Below are 20,027 nucleotides of genomic sequence, written 5' to 3'. Positions count from 1 at the left end.
TGTCAAGCATTTCACTAAAGACCAACAGTTGAACTCTTTTTACCACATATATATTTCTGTGTCCGTCAGATATAACCAATCATGAGTACGATGACCCTTCACAGATGCTCGAAAGTACAGTTGGGTCAATTTACCGTTTTGCCCCTATAGTTACATCTCACTCCTTAAGTACCATTGATCCCTCTATTGAACAATACAACATAGTCTAACTATGTGTGAACACCTCTCGAACCAAGAGAAGGTGTGTGATGCTACATCGTTCAAGCCCTGGAATTAGCCCTTAATGGAGCTATCTATCTACTTGCCTCTACTTCGAGGAAAGAGTGAATTCCATATTGTGTAGTTGAGTTCCCAGCTCCCAAATCAGACGAATCTCCAAAGTAGTAGGTTTGAGTCGGCGACCTGGTCACTCACACCCATGCAAATCAAAGGACTGTCCCTCAATGGCAGGAGTTTCCAACTCACTCAAGATTTAGGTCATGTTACCTATGGTCATCCTAGTGAAGTGAAGTCTCTATCATGAACGGTGTTATATAACAAGACGTTAACACTTTGTGGTCAGGTCTTATACAAATTCTTTGTATCGGACGCCCCTGCTCGCATGTCCCCTACACGAATGATCAGGATCAAACCATCTGTGACAAGTCATAACACTTGTGACCATTTCACAAAGTGGACCGCATCCGTAGCATTACCAGGATAAGATTTCCCTTCTATATCCATATACTACAGACCATTTTGGTTATCACTTAAGACATGATCCACTTATATGTCACCACATACATGTTTAAGTTACATCCAGATAACCAGGGATTTTAGGTTTTTAGTTTGTAGTAAAGCAAATAAAACATTCAACTGAGCAAAATCAAGAAGTGAAATAAAATATCATATATTATACATCACAAGCATTCATACAAACTGTTTACAAACTACAGGATACAGTGTTTAGGGCATCAACCCCAACACATATTACATGCTTATGGAGAAGCGTTAAAAATAGAGAATCCAAATACAGTGTTTCAGATCGAACTTGAAGATGAGATGCATTTCAAGTTTATGGCATTAGGGTCTTGTATTAAAGGTTTTGCAAGTTTTTGGCTTGTGATAATTGTTGATGGGTCGCACTTGAAAGGAAAATACAAAGGCACCATGTTGGTTGCGGTTTCTATGGACGGGAACAATCAATTATACCCACTAGCATATGCAATAGTGGACAATGAAACCGATCAATCATGGAAATGGTTTATGTTGAACTTGAAATGCAGAATCAAAGAACCTGATAATCTGGTGTTTGTGTCTAATCAGATGGTATCTATCAACAATGTTATTCGTGCATTTTTTTCCCATGGCATTTCATGGATTGTGCACTTGGCACATAAAACAAACTCTTATTACAAACTTTAAGGATAGTACGGCTGTTGGGATATTTAAAGATGTAGCAAGGGCATTTCGCATAACAGAGTTCCAGACAAAATGGGACGAAGTCCGTAGTTTTCGAGATAGTGTTGTCATGAAATATCTGGAAGACATCGGTCTTCAAAGGTGGGCACGAGTTTACTAAATAGAATGAAGATATGATAACATGACGTCCAACAGTGCATAGTGTTTCAATTCGTTAACTAAAGAGTATCGACTATTGCCCATAGTATGCTTGATTGAACATGTTAGAGAAATACTCCAATCGTAGTTCTATGAACAGAGGAATTACTGAGCATCTCGAACGACGTTGCACTCTGACTACTGTGAAACCCGATTGGCAAGTGAGGCTGATGAGGGTAGACAATATCAGGTTGAGCCTATTTATTGTTATCGGTTCCACGTGCGAGATAATCGATTGGACGTATTGTGAATTTTCACACGAAGGAATGCACATGTAAGGAATTCGACTCACTTTGTATCCCGTGTTCGCATGCGATTATTGCTGCCAAGGAATGAAATATACCCATTCAGATTCTTTGCAGTCGATTTTATACAGTGGACTCTCTAATGACTACGTATGCGGAGCCTATAAATCCACTTAAGCACATATCCGAATGGAAGATAGCTCCTGGATATGTAGAAAAGACTATCCTTCCTCCAAAGTGTGTGGCATAAGTCGGGCGATGGAGATTGAGAAGAATACCATCCAGAGGAGAATTTCGCAAACAAATGAAATGTGGTCGGTGTAGGAATTATGGGCATAGCTGCCAAAATTTTAGCGAACCACTCACAACCGTGCGACATACTGAAAATGCCAGAAACCATGACACAAATACCTTTCATCTAGTTTATTTTATAACTAACTTTATCTTGTAACGATCTGTTGGTATGTGTTATAAATACCATTAATCAGACCCCAAAGAAGAGTTTTTCATACTTTCTATTTTTTTTGTAAACAAAAACAAGCTGTAAGTAATCTTCATTTTTCTATAAACAAAAAACAATAACAAGCTGGAGTAAACAAAAAACAATAACAAGCTGGAGTATTTCTATAATAGCAATCTTCATCTTGTAACATACTTTCTATTTTTTCAAAGTCTCACTCTCTCTCAAAATCTCGCTCTCACTCAAAATCTCGCTTTTTCAATGTTTGAACTTTGAACCTTGAACTTTGATATAATGTTTTATATATCATTGATATAATGATAAGAGCAGTAGCTCAATTATACATGTTTTGATACAATGTATAATATTGAACTTTGAACTTTGATAAAATTATTTTATACATGTTTTACATACATAAAAAATACATGTTTTTAAATACAGAAAAATACAATAAAAAATACATGTTTTATACACATAAAAAATACGGAGTGTTCGCCCATAATTGACACGCTAATTGCATCCTATATTCACTCATTTTCTCTTGAGTGATTATGGACGGATCAACACCAATCACTAGAAGTTCTAGTAATTTTATTGCAAAGATGCCACAATCAAGCGACCCATGTTGTATGTTGGCGTTCATAGGTCGCGAGATTTTCCAACGGGATGTGGATAGGTCCGACTTTGAATGATCCACGTCACAATAGTGAAGTAGGGATGGTACTGTGACAATCAATGGCTCCAACCAATTCACCAGCTTTGTCATTGGTGTATATGAAGAATGTGAATCGAACACAAATATATGGCCTCTATTAATGTCCATTGCAAGGACCATCCAGTGCTCACTGATATTCATTACCGTATACACGAAATCCACATCTGCCCATTTTACATCAAATTTACCGGTGATGTAGTCCTTGTACGTGTTTTCATCCCCCCATGCTAGGGCAACCTCCAGTCTCATCTTATTCTTTATTCGTTTAAATACCCCGTCACGAGCAATAAGGTGACTCTGCCAAATAAAATGAGAAGTTAAGTAACGAAATATACCATAGTAAAATGACTCTACACAACAAAGTATATCAAAATTTATCGTTACACCAATTGGCAAGATGGTGAACTTGTGTATGCACATGTCAGGTCGGGTATAAAATTTTTATTTCATAAAATGAAATAAAGTATTTATGATCTGCACAAAAAATTATCATGTCAGTAAAAGTACAAGATATCCAACTGTAAAGAAGTCAAGACTAGGAAATTTACATCGCACTCTACCCACGAACTCGGTTCAATCAATTCCTTGAAAATTTGCTTGGCAAGTGGTTTAAAGGAATTCTCTCGAACCTCGTTATCGGTATTCCCATCTGAGATCCAACCCATCATTTTCGTAAAGATATTAAGTGGAATGTCATGTGCTACATTGTATGCGATAATCGCTCTGGATAGTGACGTAGGCACACCTAGAAGAGGATACTTAACCACACTTTTCTTCTTTACTTAAGTTGGAGGTGTATATTTATCAACAACTTTCCTCTTACGAGTAGTTCTTCGATATTCCTACATAAACAGATAATAAAATATTACTCATCAAGAAATGTAAAAATATAAACAAAGATTACTGATCAATAAATTACTCATCAATGTAACTCCTTCTATGGTTGTAATAATACTAGAAGTTTCGACCTCTGGGATGTCAGACATGTCGGCCTCTTTATGTGGCATGGTGAGTAAGTCAGACATGACGACCTTTGTTTGTGGGACGTCGGCCTCTATAGGTTCTCTGTCAGTGGGTGATGTGGTGGTATCGAGCTCTAGAGGTGGGATGGGAATAGGTGAAGTGGTGGTATTTTGAGGCTCTACAGGGGGGATGGGAGTATCAGAGGCAGTCACATCAGTAGTATCGGGATCCCCATATGGGATGAGTGACCTTGTTGTCTCCTCATTCACCGTGGAACCCTTCAATTAGTAAAGTAAAATGATGAGTTCATAAACAAGTAAAAACTAAATATATAAATACATAAAATGATAGTAAATGCAAACTTTGCACATAGACTGGAACAGTGATAGAATGACCGACAATTTTCCTTTCATGTCTGTCATGCATTCTTCCATATTGGATACACGACTATCTAAACTCGATATACAACCATCCAACCTCGATAGGGAGATATCAATGGTCCGCCGGTACAAATAAATAGAATTGTTGGGATTGGCTCCCTCTTTGCGGGCAGCACACTTAGGACCTTCTTCATCCATAGATCACTCTCTATAGGAGTCTGCAAGATGGACATTAGGTGGGTTCAACTCATCTTCATCGCGTACGTCCCACACCACATCATGGAACATATCATCATTAGATGTGTATGTCCTTCCTTCCACCCTTCCACATTCAACATCCTCGTGCTCAGAATGCTCATGTTCATCCCCTCCCTCCACCCTTCCACATTCATCATTGTTACCTCCACGATGATCATCACCATCGCTTTTAGAACTACCCCCACTACTCGACCTATTGCCACTTTCAGCACTATCATCATTGGCACCTAGATCAAATATAGGTCGTCTGTCCATAGGGTATCCCAAAACTTCCTCTCAGCGTCAGTCATGACAATACCCTCTTTAACCTTTATCTGCATTAACAACCCAGTAAACTTAGTTAGTGTCAATTTAACAACCAAACAAACATATTATGCAAAGAGTAAACGTACGTTGTTAAACTCGAACATGTCTCTCTCGAGTACTTTGAAGGACACTGAGTGGGAGCATGACCATCGTAATATGTAAGGCAAAGCCACCTTGCTCCTTCGCTCTGCAATGTTTCCAGCTATCAATGTAGCTAGGATCTCGTATGTCCATACCTAAATAAAATTTAACATATATTAAGAACAATAGTAATGCTACATCAAACAACACGATTATTATGTTAAGCAAATTTACCTGGAATGCTTGTGAAAATTCACGCAAAGAGTACTTCACTACGTAATTTTTATTTCCTTTCATCTTCATCTTGTATAGACTACTCTTATCATTTAATGCAGTCTTTAGGGCATCGAGTGTCCTCTCCCAAATAATGGTACCCCAATCTAGACTGTTGTAGTATTCTAGATCCACTGTATTTTTCTGTTTGTTCTTTTCCATCATTGCAAACCTCCGTATAGTAGACTAATGTGATCTTCACAGCATCCTCGTCATTTTCAAACTCCAACTCCTTGTATTTTTCTTCTAGTAAACGGACATATAAGGTGTCCTTCGTCACTCGATTACCAAAATACTTTATTGTAAGTTCATACGAAGACCGCTCATTCTGATCAACTCGTATAGGAGATCACCACAAACTAATCATCAACAAAAAATCATCCTTAAAAAAAGTAACGACCTTACCACAAACAGAGAATGAGATTGAGTCAGATCTCATCCTCTTCACCTCTCTCAACAACATATGATGGATAATTGGGTTGTTAAACACCATGTTAACGTCTACAAATCGCGCAAAAACTATTCTCTTGAACATCTCTAACTGCCTTGAGGTAAGCTTCTCCTTCACAATCTTGTTCGCATAAGCAATGTGGGCAAAGTTCATTACTTAATCGTGAAATCGGTCGACTACGGGTATTCTGAAACATGTTGACATCTTAAATCACTCATGGATGGAATAAAGATTCAATCAATAAACTCCTTCAGAAAAAAATTGTAAAAAACATTCTGTTTAAGTCTCGGTATTACTCTCGTTGGCTTCGCTCTCACTGGTATTGCTCCCGCTGGCTTGGCTCTCACTGGCTTCGCTCTTGCTGGTATCACTCTCTCTGGTGTCGTTGTCTCTAGTAACTCTCACTTCTCTCGCTCACATTCTCTCTTTTTACTCGTCTTCAACCACATAACACATTGAAAACAAAAAAAAACAAACAAAAAAACCATAGGTTCACAGTATTTCTAAACCCCAGAACGATCCACCCTTTCTGGTGTCGCTCTTTCTAGTATCACTCTCGCCGATTTCACTCTTACTTATCTCACTTACAAACTCTTTTTACTCGTCTTCAACCACAAAACACATCGAAAACAAACAAAAAACAAACAAAAAAAACATAGGTTCACAGTATTTCTAAACCCAAAACGACCCACAAAGCCCCATTACCGATCAGTTTAAGACATTTTCAAGCACAGATTGAAAGATTTACCGATCAGATTCGATTTGTCGACGGTAGTAGAATTGTTTGCAAGCCTAAATGATGGATTCTAAAGAGTTTTTAGTTCATGAGCGATACGAAGCTATTACACTTGGGAAATTTGAATGAAGAGTTTTTAGTTTTGGTTGGTTTTCAGTAAAAGGGTAAGAAGACGAAGAGGTAAGGGCAATTTACGTAATTTGGTATGGCAATAATGTCAGTAGAGGGTCAATTGACATTATTTTTTAAAAAATGGGTCATTTGACATTTTGGACCCAAAAAATGGGTCATCCTTATAAATTTCCCAAAATAAAAGGGAGAATAAAAGCTTATTAAATGAATATTATAGTTTATAAAAGGATGAATAAGCAAGTAGCCTATTTTAATTGGAATTATTTGGAAGTAGTTTGAGGACATCAAGTTCAAACTTATATGTAGAACTAAAGTTCGAAATATCGATGTCGAAGGAAATGTCAAGATCCTGATTTTATAGAAATATCGATAGAAATTTTGGGAAACCTAATGGAAATTGATAGAAATTGTTATAATTAGTTAATGAAACTTTGATTGTGACATTATTAGACTCTATTTGACCATCTTTAATCATCAGTTCTATAAAGTAAGGCAATGTTTAGAGGTATAGTGTAAATATATGTGTCGATGCAAAACCAAAAATTTTAAAAAGAAATGGAAAAATAATTATAAACTAATATCAAATACTAATAATTAATTACAAAATTAAAAGGCGTGAAATGTTTACATACAAAATAATTGTAAATTATTTATTATAAAACCTACATGTCTAATACCAAAAAGATTACCTTGGAGCATCTAATTCAGAATCTTGATAATTATGGTAGAAACTACAATATTGCTCCTAGGTCTTCCTATATTGAAAATGTTGAAAATAGTTATTTAAACGAAAATGATAGGCTCATATGGCCAACATATAGACCTTATTTGTGGATACATCTCAATGATTTTTCTCCTTCAGATGGATAATAATTATTCGATGGAAAGTTAGGCTAGAAATTGTTATTGTCAAGTCTTAAAGGACCATCAGCATCTGAGTAAGAATAATTACCTTTACCATAATTTTGTTATGTACTACTACTGTTTATGATCATAGTTTTCTAAGTCTTTTTCTTGGAAATGAAAACTTTGGATGGTAAAAGAAGCAAAATTCACATTAATTCAATTTTGAGGTTAAATTATGTAAAAATACAATGGAAAAAGGTTTGAATGAAATTTAAAATAAATATATGTTATTTTTATCAATTTTGGTTTCTTAGAAATGAAAGCTTTGGATGGTAAAAAAAATAAAACTTACATTAATCTAATTTTGAGGTAAAATTATGTAAAAATTCAATGGAAAAAATGTTTGAATGAAGCTAAAAATAAATATATGTTATTATTTTTTCTCAATTTTGGTTTCATTGAAATAAAAGCTTTGGATGGTAAAAAACAAAACTTACATAAATTCAATTTTGAGGTGAAATTATACATTGATGTGTGAAGCTATACAATTTGTGTAATCAATTCAAGTCTATAAACTTAAACTTCCATTGAGCCTAATTACTTTTTAAAAAATCACGAAATTTTCATTGAAATTTCAATATTTCTCGAAATTTCGATGGGAATTTCGAGAATGGGGAAAAATCGAAATTCTCCCATATCAAAATTTCAAGCTAGTCACCGAAATGAGATTTCGACCAAAATTTTAACCTATGTGTAGAACCCTTAAATATGCATTGTGTTCAATATCATCATTATTTAGTACAATAATTATGGAGATGAGAGACCGAATCTTCAACTTCTGAAGAGAAAATTATGTTAATTACTATTGAGCTAAACTCATTTTGGCATAAGAATAATGTTTACTTTGGCTAAATTCACTTTGTCAATTATCATTGGGTTAAACTCAATACTAAAATTGTAATGTTATGTAATTAGTCCAATAGAATATATCCTAGAAAAAATGAAGGTTCAAGAAAATAATAACGGTAATTATTTTAAATAGCAAAAATACTAAAAGTATTTTCAAATATAACAAAATGATATTTCAATGGACAATAATATATTATTATATTTATAAAAAAAAAAAAAAATTTGTTGGCAGTTGCAATATCGGGTGGTTACGGATCCAAATTCGAATGAGAATAACGGGACCCCCAACGGTCACTTAGACAATAATACCAATTTTAATTTCAAATTAATAACTAAAAAGTAAAGAAACCCATAAGCTCTCCGCTCCAAATTTCCAATTTCCAGATCCTTTCTTTTTCGCTTTTCAAACCCAAATCTTCTTCTTCTTCTTCTTCTTCTTCTTCTTCTTCTTCTTCTTCTTCTTCTTCTTCTTCTTCCAAGTAATTTGAATTACATAGCAACAGAAGAGGGCTTGCGAATTACAGAGTGATGGGTTGCTTTTTTGCTTGCTTTGGTTCATTCAAAGATCCGAAACGCCTCAAGAATCATCACAAATCTTCTCATTCACACCACCCATCCACCATTCAGGTCCTAATCTTCTTTCTTTTCACCATTTCTCTACAAAACCCTAGAAATTTCACCCAACAATTTCGCTAATTTGGATTTTGGTTTGGTGCAGAGTAATGCGATTCCTAAACCCGCCCAATCTTCTGTTCCTACATTGCCTGACGACTCTAACAATAAATTCTTGCAATTGGTTGAACCTGGGTGAGTAGTTCATATTTCGATTGGTCATTTTATTCTTTTATTTGTTTATTTTTATTTATTTCCAATTTGGATTTGAAACTTTTTTTAAGAAAAACACGACTTAAAAGGGTTATTTTAACATGGAAATAGATGCAATGACTAATGTGTAAAAAGTAGAAGGAATATCATTTACTTAAAGTGATATTGACATGGAAATTGATGTGCATAGTTTGTTATGTAAATAAATTTTAACCGTATGTTTTGAGATGAAATAAATGAATGGTAACGATACATTTGATTATAGGTTTCAAAAGTTTAGCTTTGAGTTTAATTTTCTTTTGTAATTTTCTTTTAATTTCTAGGTAACAAAATGTTATTTTGTGCCCTTGAATTTCGAGTTTAGCTTTCTTTGTAGGTTTCAATATTTTACCCTTTTACTTCGACTTTCACTAATGATCATTTTTTTTATCTATGACATTAGTTTCTCGGTTAATTAATTTATGAAGTGAAAATTTTTAATTAACTTTAATAGCAATAAAAAGTTAGTGAAAACTAATTTTAACTTTTTTAAATTAACTAATAGACATTAATTCTAAGGACTAAAAATGAGTATGTTTGGGGTGTTTTGACTCATAGAATTCATATGTTAGTGTCAAATAACTCAACTAGTTTACACATTTATCGGGAAACTTTATCTTCACTGATTTCTTTCTTTTGCAAATTAATCGAAATATTCTATCTTACAACTTTGCACCCCAAACACAGATTTTCTAACTCCAACGTATTAAGTCTAAACTTCATAACTCAACCCAACGTCTCAGACACCCTTTTAGTATAAATTCAGGGTAACATTGTAACATTTCAAAACCTAGGTAGCAAAAGGAAACTAGACTCAAAACCAATAAAAAATATATTTTTTTGGGAGCAAAGTTCAACGATAAAAATAGAACTTTTTAGGAACATAATTGAAACCCTACTTCTCCCATTTTGGAACCCTCCAAATATTTGGTACAATTTAACCCCATATTTTTTCCTTTTACCATTTTGATTTTGATTTTTGGTTAGAAATAAGAATGATGTACCTTATGATCATAGGAATAGGCGTGATGGGTCAGAAATAACTTCTGTGAAACCCCATGAAGATGAGCATATTGCTTTACCCCAAGAAGATGCTGCTTCAGTTCACAGCAAAAAACAATGCCTGAAGAAGGAAGAAGAAAGTGTGGAAAAATCAAGCAAACCTGAATCTTCAACTGAAAATTTTGTTGTTCCTCTCAATCCCAACTTCAAATCATCTTTCCCTCCGATTCATCGATACATGAACTGTAAAGATAGTGATGATGAAGATGAGGTTTTTGATAGTCATCTTGCCAGTGATGAAAATGATGAATTTGGAATGGTTGAATCAATGAAGGAAGATTCTTCTGTGGCTGAAAGTTCAGAGAATGTTGGTAGGCTAAACCCAACAAATGTGAGGCATAGGACTGCTTATTTTTGCAATGTACTGAATCCAGTTGAGAATCTTTCTCAATGGAATGCTGTGAAATCAAAGAAGGAATTTCCATCAACACCTCAGAAAGAGAATGTGGAGTTAGAACAAGAATCAAGTGTTGAGGAATTCCCATACAGCAGTTCGAAGCCGAGTCGAGAAGTGTGTGTTGATGCCAGCCTTTCTAACTGGTTGGCTTCATCAGAAGCAACACCAGTCAGTAAGATTACTGCAACAATGGGTTTAGAAACCTTAGAAGCCACCATTACTCCAGTGAAAAGTGGGACATTGCAAGGATCGAGCTCGGTGAAAAGAATCGGCCGCGGCGAGATGCCTGAAGTTGGAAAAGTTCGTATGTATTGCAGGCAAGGAGTGAGTGATAAGGATCGTGATTCAGCTTCTTCATTTAAAGGAATACCGAATACAACTAGCAAGTATAGAGAGGTATAGATTTGAAGTAGGTATTTTAGGAATCTGTTTGGAATGAGTTTCTAAGCACTTAAAAAAGTGTTGTTAAGTGAAAAAAAAAAAAAAAAAATTTAAGCAAACAGATCCTTAGTGTACGATGTGTTGAATCTTCCGAACTAAGTTTGTTTTTTTGTTTGTGAGTGCAGGATAAGACAGTGAAGTGGCACTCTACACCATTTGAAACAAGGCTGGAGAGAGCTTTGAATAGTAGAGGAGTTGTAGCTTGAAGCTCTTGGAGCACTATTATTTGCTGTCAACTGTTTGATTTTCTTCTATTAGGTTGTGTAAAGTATATTTATTTGTTTGTAAATCAATCCACTGTTTTATTTTCTTCTATTGGTTGTGTATAGCCTGCTTATATTGATTTGTTTGTGAATCAGTTGCCCACTGTTTGTTTTAACCTGCTGGGCTGTATTTTCATACATTACTAGCTAAAAGGCTACTGCTGAAAGTGAAGTTCATTATGTTCTTGTATATTCATTCAAACAACAAAAGGCTACAGAGATATCTCACAACTTCAAACATTTGAACACGAATGAGGCAACCCAACAAAACGAAGTGAAAAGGGGAGCATCACAGAGCATGTCTAGCAATCAACTCCACATTGTTTGAGGACAGGACCAGTTTGCTTGGGCAGGAAGGGATCGATTCGCACCCAAACCAGTGAAAATATAGAAGCGAGAAGCACGGACCAAAGGACGACAATGGTGGGGGTCCTGTTTTGTTTTCCCATCAGACCCTTGAGGAAAGGATAGAGATGAACAATGACCCAGAAAGCAAAAAACAGCTTTCCAAATAGAGGACCCCATGAACCATAGCCATTGTTGATTGCATCTGAAACTCCAGCAACCACTCCCACCATGTTCAAGATTATGAGAGTGGTCGGCGGGATAAGGAGGGTTGTCCACTTGAAAAGATAGAGCTCTCCAAACTCGGTGTCTTCAGCAGCTTTTGCTGTAACTGTGAAGTTCGTGTCTACTCCACCAAGGACCTTGAGAAGGCCTTGGAACACTGCAAAAAGATGTGCAGATACACCACCAATCACCCAGAATTGCTCATTACGCCACAAGTCTTCAATACTCACTTCACTCCATCGAAGCTCCAGCACGGCCGTCGCAATGATGGAAATAAACAAGGCCATGAACCAGACGCTAGCCAAGTTCGTCAACTGCAGAAAACATGCTCATATTTTAGTGCTTGCAGATGAAGTTTTTTTTTTTTTTTTTTTTTTTTTTGGATGATTGAGCAGAGATGCAACAAAAAAACAGTGTGAATCGCTTACAGTGGGGATAATGAATTTTCCAGTGAGAAGACAGACAGCAGGGATTGTGCAGTAAGCAAGCAATGGAATGGAAGTAAAAGGGTAAACAATAGTGTTGATGTAGGCAAGCCTCTCAAGCCATTTTAGCTTTCCTCCATAAGCATACCACAGCGGGCAGTGTCGGCTGAGGAAGATTTCAACAGAACCTAAAGCCCATCGCAAAACTTGGTGCAAACGATCCGAAAGATTTATTGGGGCCGATCCCTTGAAAGCTGGTCTCTGGGGCATGCAGTACACTGACTTCCATCCTCTACAATGCATCTTGAATCCAGTCAAAATATCCTCAGTGACAGAACCATAAATCCAACCTATCTGCAAAACAAACATATTGGTTTCACCAGGTAGTGTTAGTTAAATTCACATGGAGGTTTCGAAATAAAACAATATAAAAGCTAATGCCACGAACCTCTTTTCCCCATTCTGTTTTCTCTTCATAACCACAGCTTATCACATGGATGGCTTCTTTAACGAGTGATGTGCTGTTAGTCCCTTCTGGAAGACCTCCATCTTCCTTAAGGGTGGACGCAATGAAAACTGGTGACTGTCCGAATCTTTTCTCAAAATTCTTTTGCGACATGAGTGATGACTTCTCCAACTCATCATAACCTTCAAACCCTTCTTCAATCTCTTCAAGATCAAAAACTGGTCCAGGCGCTTTCCTTACATAACTCTTCCCCATCATTTTCTTCTTCTTGAACAGGCCTCCAAGCAAACCTCTTTCTCCTTTCCTCTTGGACTTCGATTTCCTCGAACCACCGCAGCAGCAGCAACACCAGGAAGGCCAGCAATCGCATGTCATCTTTGGCCTTTTCTCGGAGACTGGTGGTTCATATCCATATAAAGCCTGCCTGTTGAAGACACATCCTGTGCCAACATAAACTGGGCCTTGGATTCCATCTAGTCCTCGCATGTTGATCTGCGATTGTAATTAGTTACTCGATAACAATAGGTTTTAAACTGAATTGTTAATAACGTTAATCAACATTGCTGCTCAAAGAAATGACTAGTATGTCAAATGAACTACTGGCTTACATCAAAGAACACAATATTCCGATTAGCATATCTGTCATGACGATCAATACCATCAAATCTTTGAGGAAACTGAACATAGCAAAGTTTCTTTCCAAGCTGAGGGTCCATTAGAAAGCACATGGCTTCCCTTACAGCTTTGCTATTGTTGACGTAGTGATCACAATCCAGATTTAAGATGAATGGTGCATTTGTGAGGACTGCAGAGACTCGAACCTGTCAAACCCAATACAATGAGGTCCATTTTCATAGTCTTGCTTAAATCATTTGAAGCAGGAGAGGAAGCACTTACAAGAGCATTCATAGCACCAGCTTTCTTGTGGTGTTGATATCCAGGGCGTTTCTCACGAGAAACATATACAAGACGAGGCAACTCTTTACCTTCGACATCAAGTGCACCTTCACTTCCAAGATACACCTGCAACGCAGGAAACGTGTTGGGATTTTTGTCCAGTCGTTTGGAATATGGACTCAGATTTCAAGTTTTACAGATGAAATCTAGATTGAGATTGAGCAAAAAGCAAATGGTGGCTTGAGATGATATGGAGTTAAAAATGGCAAATGTTTTATCATTAGCCTTAATCGTGTGTGTGAAGAATTCTTGAACTTTAGATTCTCTAAATTGATATGAGCTTTTGAAAGTACAAAATTGAAGTTTTGATTTCTACATTAACTAATGAGTATCATACTTGGGAGGGCATAAAGAAGATGAAAGGTTAAACCTACAAACTTTGAAGGGAAAGCCAGAGTTAAAAACTTAAAGGTTTATGATGAAATCCTTTCAAGGAAAATACGGTTAAATTTCTATAAAAATAATGAAATCCACAATACTTAATAAAATAAATTTATGATGAAATTTAAAGGTTTAAAGGAAAATTTAAAGGTTTCAATTGCTATAAAAATGAAGCATAAAAAGAGATGAAAGGTACATTAGCGATGGCCTGATGGGCTAGTCCAAGAACAACCACACAAAACATGAATTTGTATTTTCAATATTATCGATAAAAAAGTATGTATAGAGTTAAATTTCATTAGCATAGAATAAATATGTAGTTTAATTTAAAATTTAAAATAAAGTAAGAAGTTTGAAAATTTTTACAATCAAAATATTCCAATGGAATTTTAAATATAATATACAAAAGTCACTCTTACTTCATATTAGGAAAAAAAAAAAAAAAAAAAAAAGCTGCATCATTTCTCAAAATAAATATTACATTTATGCTATCCATCGAAACTTACTAATTAAATTAATTTATATCATTAATAGAAATATTAAAAGAATATATATTTGCCAAAATGACCACAACTAAGTATGTAGTATCAACCTCGAGATTAGAGGTTCAATCCATAACCTCGCATATTGTCAAAAAAAAAAAATTAAAAAATTAAAAAAAATATATTTGAATAATTATTTTATATAATAAAAATCACATTTGTAATTAGAAACTAACATAAATAAGGTTAAATTACTAGTTGAATTATGAACTCTTAAGTTCGTGTCAAATAGGTTCTTAAAACTTTTGAAAAATGTGTAATAAGTTTTTGAACTTCCAATTTGTATTTCCTAAAAACTTTATAAAGAGTTCAATTAAGTCCCTAAACTTTTTTTGTCTAATAAGTCCTAGTGCTTTTGATATTGCTTTCAATATTGTGTATATCTAATAGGTCATTGAACTATTTAATAGTTTTAAAAATTTACAAATCTATTGGACACAAATTTGGATAGTTTGATGTTGTATTAGACACATTATATATATTGGATTAGTTCATTAAAAAAAAAAAAAAAAAAATGATGTTGAATAAGTAAGAGATTTTGTGAAAAAAAAAAAAATTGAAAATTTAGAAACCTATCGACATTTTTCATGTTAAACTTAAACATAAAAGTTTAGAGACCCATTTGACATTTTCTTTAGTTGAGAGCCTAGTAAACACCAAAATTGAAAGTTTGGGACCTACTTGACACATGTTAAAATCAAAGACTTAACACTAAACTTGTATATTAATGGATAGATAATACATCTCTTTGGAACTAAAAATAGATAATGTTAATAATGGTATGTAGTATATGGGGAGGAAAAATTGAAGGTTAGTACTAAAATTGAGAGGATTTGTAGTAGCATAAAAATGGTGGACCTGTATCATGCCAGGATGATCACGGGTAAGGTTTCCAGGCCATGGAGTCCCATCTTGCATAACCCATCCCTCTTCTGGTTTCTTCTGAGCCTTCGCCACCAACGCATTGATCCTCACCTTGAACTCTTCGTATTCCCTCTGCCCCCAAAATAACCACAAATTCAGTTTCAATTTACAATCAAAATCAATCAATCAATCAATCCATTAATCAAATCAAATCTTACCTTCATTGCCCTCCTCTCCTTCACAAAGCTAGGCAACACCTTATCCTTCAAGTAATCCATCTTCTGTGAGAAGTAAAACTCCGGAGCCCTAGGTTCGACACTGAACTTCTTGCAAAACGGCACCCATCTCCGAGCAAACTCCGCAGTCTCCGCCAGCGTGTCGAACAGCAGCATCGACGCTCCATCGTCCGACACGTAGCAGCTCACCTTATCCACCGGATAGTCGACCGAGAGGATGGAGAGGACGGTGTTGGCGGTTATGATCGGTGGTTCTTTCAGAGGATCCACCGTGCTGACGAAGAAGTCGATCGGTGCGAGGCGGTTTGGCTCGCCGTCGCGCTCGAACCGCATGGAAAGGCGGTCGAGGTAGGTTTCGCGGTTGATTGGAGCCCATTTGGGGAACTGATCGAGAATCCAGGAGAAGCCGAACCAGATTTCACAGATGACGGAGATCAGCCACAAGGGGAAGGCGTCGTACGCCGGAGTAAGGATTCGGAAGCGGAAGAAGAACGCAAGAATTACGAGGCGGAGGACTATGACTATACGATATGGACTGATTTTGCTTGACGATATCGGAAGTTTCCGCCATAGCGGCTGCCGGGCTTCTGCCAATCTGCCACTCAAATTCTTTTCTAATTACAAATAAAATTAAGGGCTAAATTGCAAAAACTAAAATTATTCATACATTCTTGTAAGAAAGTTATAGTATCACACATCACTTTTATAAATATTTCAAAATTATTATTAGAGTAAAATGGACTTTGCTAACAAGAGTGTAGCTCAACTGATATCATACAAGAGTGTAGCTCAACTGACATCATACTGTTGATACTATCAACCTCGTGTTTGAGGTTCGATTCTCAACAAGTGAAGTGGTGACCTAAAATAGTATGGTGAAGTTTGAGTCCCAATTTAGTTATATGCGCAATATTTTAAATTCTAATTTCATCCAATATTTAAAATATTGATAATTTTGAGACATTTAAATATATAAAAAAAATTAAGGTTAATATTGCAACTTTTGGAAGAATAAGAGTATTTTTTAAAAAAATGACAAAATTGAAAATTTATTTTCAATAAGTTAGCTTATAATTAATGTTAACTTACCAACTTTAATCCTTAAAGTTTTAAATTTGTGTAAAATAAGTAGTGAAAATTGGCTCCTTTAGAGCATGTGTAATAAATTCTTAATCTCACAATTTTGGTTTTATTAAGTTTCTAAGTATTCAATTTCGTGTCTAATACATCTTTTAACTTATTCAAACAGTTTTTTCCTCTCATGAAACTATATAACATAAAATTGAAACCTTAATGTCCTATTAAACAAAAAAAAAAAAAAAAATTATGTCTAATAAATTTGTTAATTTAAAAAATGTCTAATATAACACGGACTTGTTAATACAAATAAGATGTTCAATAACCTAATTCATATTTTTTGAAATTTAGAGACCTGACTGATACAAATAAAAAAAGTTGAATATCTACAAATACTTTTTTAAAATTTTAAAATCTATTAAACACAAATTTGAAATTGAGGTTTTTATACATATAACCCAATCATAAAAGTGTTAATGCATAATCACTCATTCTTCGCAAACAAATGAAAACTAATCTTATACCAATGTCACATAGCATTATCGTGTTAGGGACGCAAAATAATCGGAGCCCTAACATGATATTCATTCCAATTGTGGCTTTTTTTAAGAAAATCAACTATTGTTTTTTTAAAATCAACCATCGACCAAATCGGTGATTAAAAATAAAAAGTCACATTAGGGCTCCGATCATTTCGCAAAGGATGAGATATCCCTAATACGATAATGGATAGTAGAGTGCTCTATGACATAGACAGAAGATTAGTTTTTACTGATTTTTTAGATAATTGGAATTGGGTCATCTGTACAAAAATCGGTTTGAAATTTCATAAACCAAATTTAGGAATGAAAATGAAAATTAAGTGGTGTTCATTTGCTTACAAGTAGTCATCTTCTTCTTGATCATTGTTACTTCCATCCTCTTTGTTCCCCAAACCTCTCTTCTCTTGCCTCACTTTCCATTTATCAATTCTCTCCTTCCATTCTGCACTTCCATAACCTTCCTTCTCCCCATCCATATCTTTCCCATTCACTGCACAAATTCCATAACCAAATCATCATCTCAACATCCAAAATTCCAAATTATTAAACCAAAAACACAGCACCCTGGATTAGCATTATACCACTTCCGGCAACTGAGAACGAATTCTGTGCATTTCTTTGCCAATTCTGTTCGTTGTAGCCAGTGTTTTCCTGGACACCATAAAAAACCCACAAATTCCTTTTAACTTACTCTGTTTTTACTCTGTTTTTTACTCTCAAAATCAATTCTACGTTACCGAATGATTAGGCTGTTTTGTTTGAAATTCGTCATTGTTGTGGTGTTTAATGGGGAATTCGTCATCAAAATCATCTGCATCGTCACCTTCTTCGTCGTCGCCAATCACTCTGGATGAGCCTATACAATGAGAAAAACAGAGAAATGATGTGTGCTCTAAGTATTTGGAGATGTAGTCGCATTTTCTATCTAATTAATAATGATTTTTACTAGTTTCTTCTACAAATTGATGGTTCTGGAAAGTATCAAATATTTATATAATTAAATTTAATTTAAAATATTATTTTAATCCTTATATTTTAAAGTTGATTTAATTTTAGTCTTAATTTAATCTCAAATATTCAACTTTAGTTTATGTATTTTTTATGAATCTTATATTTACACCCTACGGTTTGTCTATTGTGATTTTTTAAAAAAAATTTGTTATTTGTTAATATTTTTACTATAGATTATGAAAATATAATCACGTATTTCCTTTTATAAAAACCATTATTATTATTTAGTCAATTTCAATAAACATTAATAAGGACTAAATTTAAGATATATTTATAGTATATGGACTAAAATTGAACATATCCCAAAGAACTTAAGATCAAAATAGTATTTCAATCTTAAATTTATAATTATGAGCTTAAATTTTTGGGTTGATGGGTAATTCTAAAAGTATAATCATAATAAAAGGAGGGGAAAAAAAAACGAAGGTGAAGTGTACCTTTGTGACGTTTGTAGCGAGTGTTGCACTGGGGACAACACTTGTTGCCTTCGCTCCTTTCATACTCATAACAAGGGCGGCAAACAGGGAAATTGCACACAAGACATGCAACAAATACTTTTCCATCCTCTTTAAGTCCTATTTCATCACTGCAAACTCGACATGTTTTCGAGGATAGTGGAGGTCCACAAAAACTCTACGCATATATAGCACTGAAGCTTAGAGACTTATTAAAAAAAAACTTTTAAAATAGACAGACTAAAAATATAATATAAGTAAATGATAAAATTATAACGTTCGAAAAGAGTGAAATGAAGGAATGATATGTGACCTCATCGGCAACGTGGGGATAGTGTTGGGAACCAGTGACCAAGCCGGCCATATCTTTGGAGACAGGCCAAGACCAAAACCAATGTCGATGCTGATGCCGATGTCAAGAAAGGAGGGGAGATAGAGAGCAAAAGGAAGAAAGGGGTAAGAGTTTGTATTAAAGGGTTGAGTGTGAGAAATGAAAGAATATGCAAGAAATTAGAAGGATGGTATGAAATAAAACAGAAAGAGGTACTACACCAAACTGTGAGTTGGGAAGTCATGGGTTGGTTTTGAGTTAAAAAGAAGTCAAGTCAGGTAGTGATAGGTGAGAGAGGGATGGTTGGTTTCATTTTGGTTCAAATTTGCTTTGCCTTGCCTTCAATTCAAAGGAGCCTCTCTATATCTATATTGTGCATCTGTCTGCATCATGTACAATGTTATACATATATATAACATTTCTCTTGGGAAGATAGGGAGCAACTTAGGTGAGATCTAATATGAAATATCTATGCAATTTTCTATTCACACATAGGAGTTGGGCCATTAGATCATCATCTTGGCTCGAACATATATTTAGATTCGATTATGTATGTTACTTGCGCATTTGGAATAACATATAGAATTTTTTTTTTTAATATATATATATTTTTTGTAGGTATATATGAGAAATGAATAATTTAAAGTGAACTTTGTATGCCTTTTTGAATGATTTTGTATGATCAAAAGCATTTTTTTTATGAATATCTTAATATTAAAAAAACACTTTAAAAAACGTGGATTAATTTACAAGGTATCTTTTAATAAACTAAAGTATCCAAAAAAGACT

At 34.8% G+C, this 20,027-nt stretch overlaps 2 protein-coding genes across 3 annotated transcripts; one reads left to right on the top strand and one right to left on the bottom strand.

The window, feature by feature from the left end:
• Nucleotides 1-8,705: 8,705 nt before the first annotated feature.
• Nucleotides 8,706-11,548, top strand: LOC120067313 (uncharacterized). Of its 2 annotated transcripts, none has more exons than XM_039018870.2 (4): nt 8,706-8,981; nt 9,073-9,161; nt 10,236-11,073; nt 11,244-11,548. In XM_039018870.2, exons 1-4 carry the CDS (start codon nt 8,883-8,885, stop codon nt 11,322-11,324), a joined length of 1,107 nt encoding a protein of 368 aa, XP_038874798.1. In that variant the 5' UTR covers nt 8,706-8,882; the 3' UTR covers nt 11,325-11,548. The 2 variants fall into 2 exon arrangements, with proteins under 2 accessions (XP_038874798.1, XP_038874800.1); XM_039018872.2 differs by having other exon boundaries at nt 8,708-8,981; nt 10,242-11,073.
• CESA4 (cellulose synthase A4) lies at nt 11,544-19,452 on the bottom strand. The gene is made up of 12 exons (XM_039018869.2): nt 19,221-19,452; nt 18,890-19,085; nt 18,179-18,297; nt 18,023-18,092; nt 17,781-17,931; nt 15,805-16,417; nt 15,581-15,718; nt 13,740-13,865; nt 13,451-13,663; nt 12,825-13,334; nt 12,380-12,730; nt 11,544-12,265 (listed from the first exon to the last, which is right to left on the bottom strand). The coding sequence occupies exons 1-12, from the start codon at nt 19,269-19,271 to the stop codon at nt 11,684-11,686; spliced, it is 3,120 nt and encodes a 1,039-aa protein (XP_038874797.1). The 5' UTR covers nt 19,272-19,452; the 3' UTR covers nt 11,544-11,683.
• Between the last annotated feature and the right edge of the window lie 575 nt (nt 19,453-20,027).

This window comes from Benincasa hispida, chromosome 12 (genome assembly GCF_027475165.1).
Source record: "Benincasa hispida cultivar pf3 chromosome 12, pf3_genome.v1.1, whole genome shotgun sequence".
NCBI lineage: Eukaryota > Viridiplantae > Streptophyta > Magnoliopsida > Cucurbitales > Cucurbitaceae > Benincasa > Benincasa hispida.
The sequence above is the reverse complement of the archived record's forward strand: the minus strand, read 5'-3'. Positions and strand labels throughout refer to the sequence as shown.

Bases quoted from the DNA above. Each gene is read 5' to 3' on its own strand.
- LOC120067313 (XM_039018870.2), top strand. From the start codon at position 8,883: ATGGGTTGCTTTTTTGCTTGCTTTGGTTCATTCAAAGATCCGAAACGC. The intron at 8,982-9,072 runs GTCCTAATCTTC...GGTTTGGTGCAG, and splicing joins ACCACCCATCCACCATTCAG to AGTAATGCGATTCCTAAACC. The intron at 11,074-11,243 runs GTATAGATTTGA...TTGTGAGTGCAG, and splicing joins CAACTAGCAAGTATAGAGAG to GATAAGACAGTGAAGTGGCA.
- CESA4 (XM_039018869.2), bottom strand. From the start codon at position 19,271: ATGGCCGGCTTGGTCACTGGTTCCCAACACTATCCCCACGTTGCCGAT. The intron at 19,086-19,220 runs GTCACATATCAT...ATATATGCGTAG, and splicing joins ATCCCCACGTTGCCGATGAG to AGTTTTTGTGGACCTCCACT. The intron at 18,093-18,178 runs GTAACGTAGAAT...TATGGTGTCCAG, and splicing joins CAAAACAGCCTAATCATTCG to GAAAACACTGGCTACAACGA.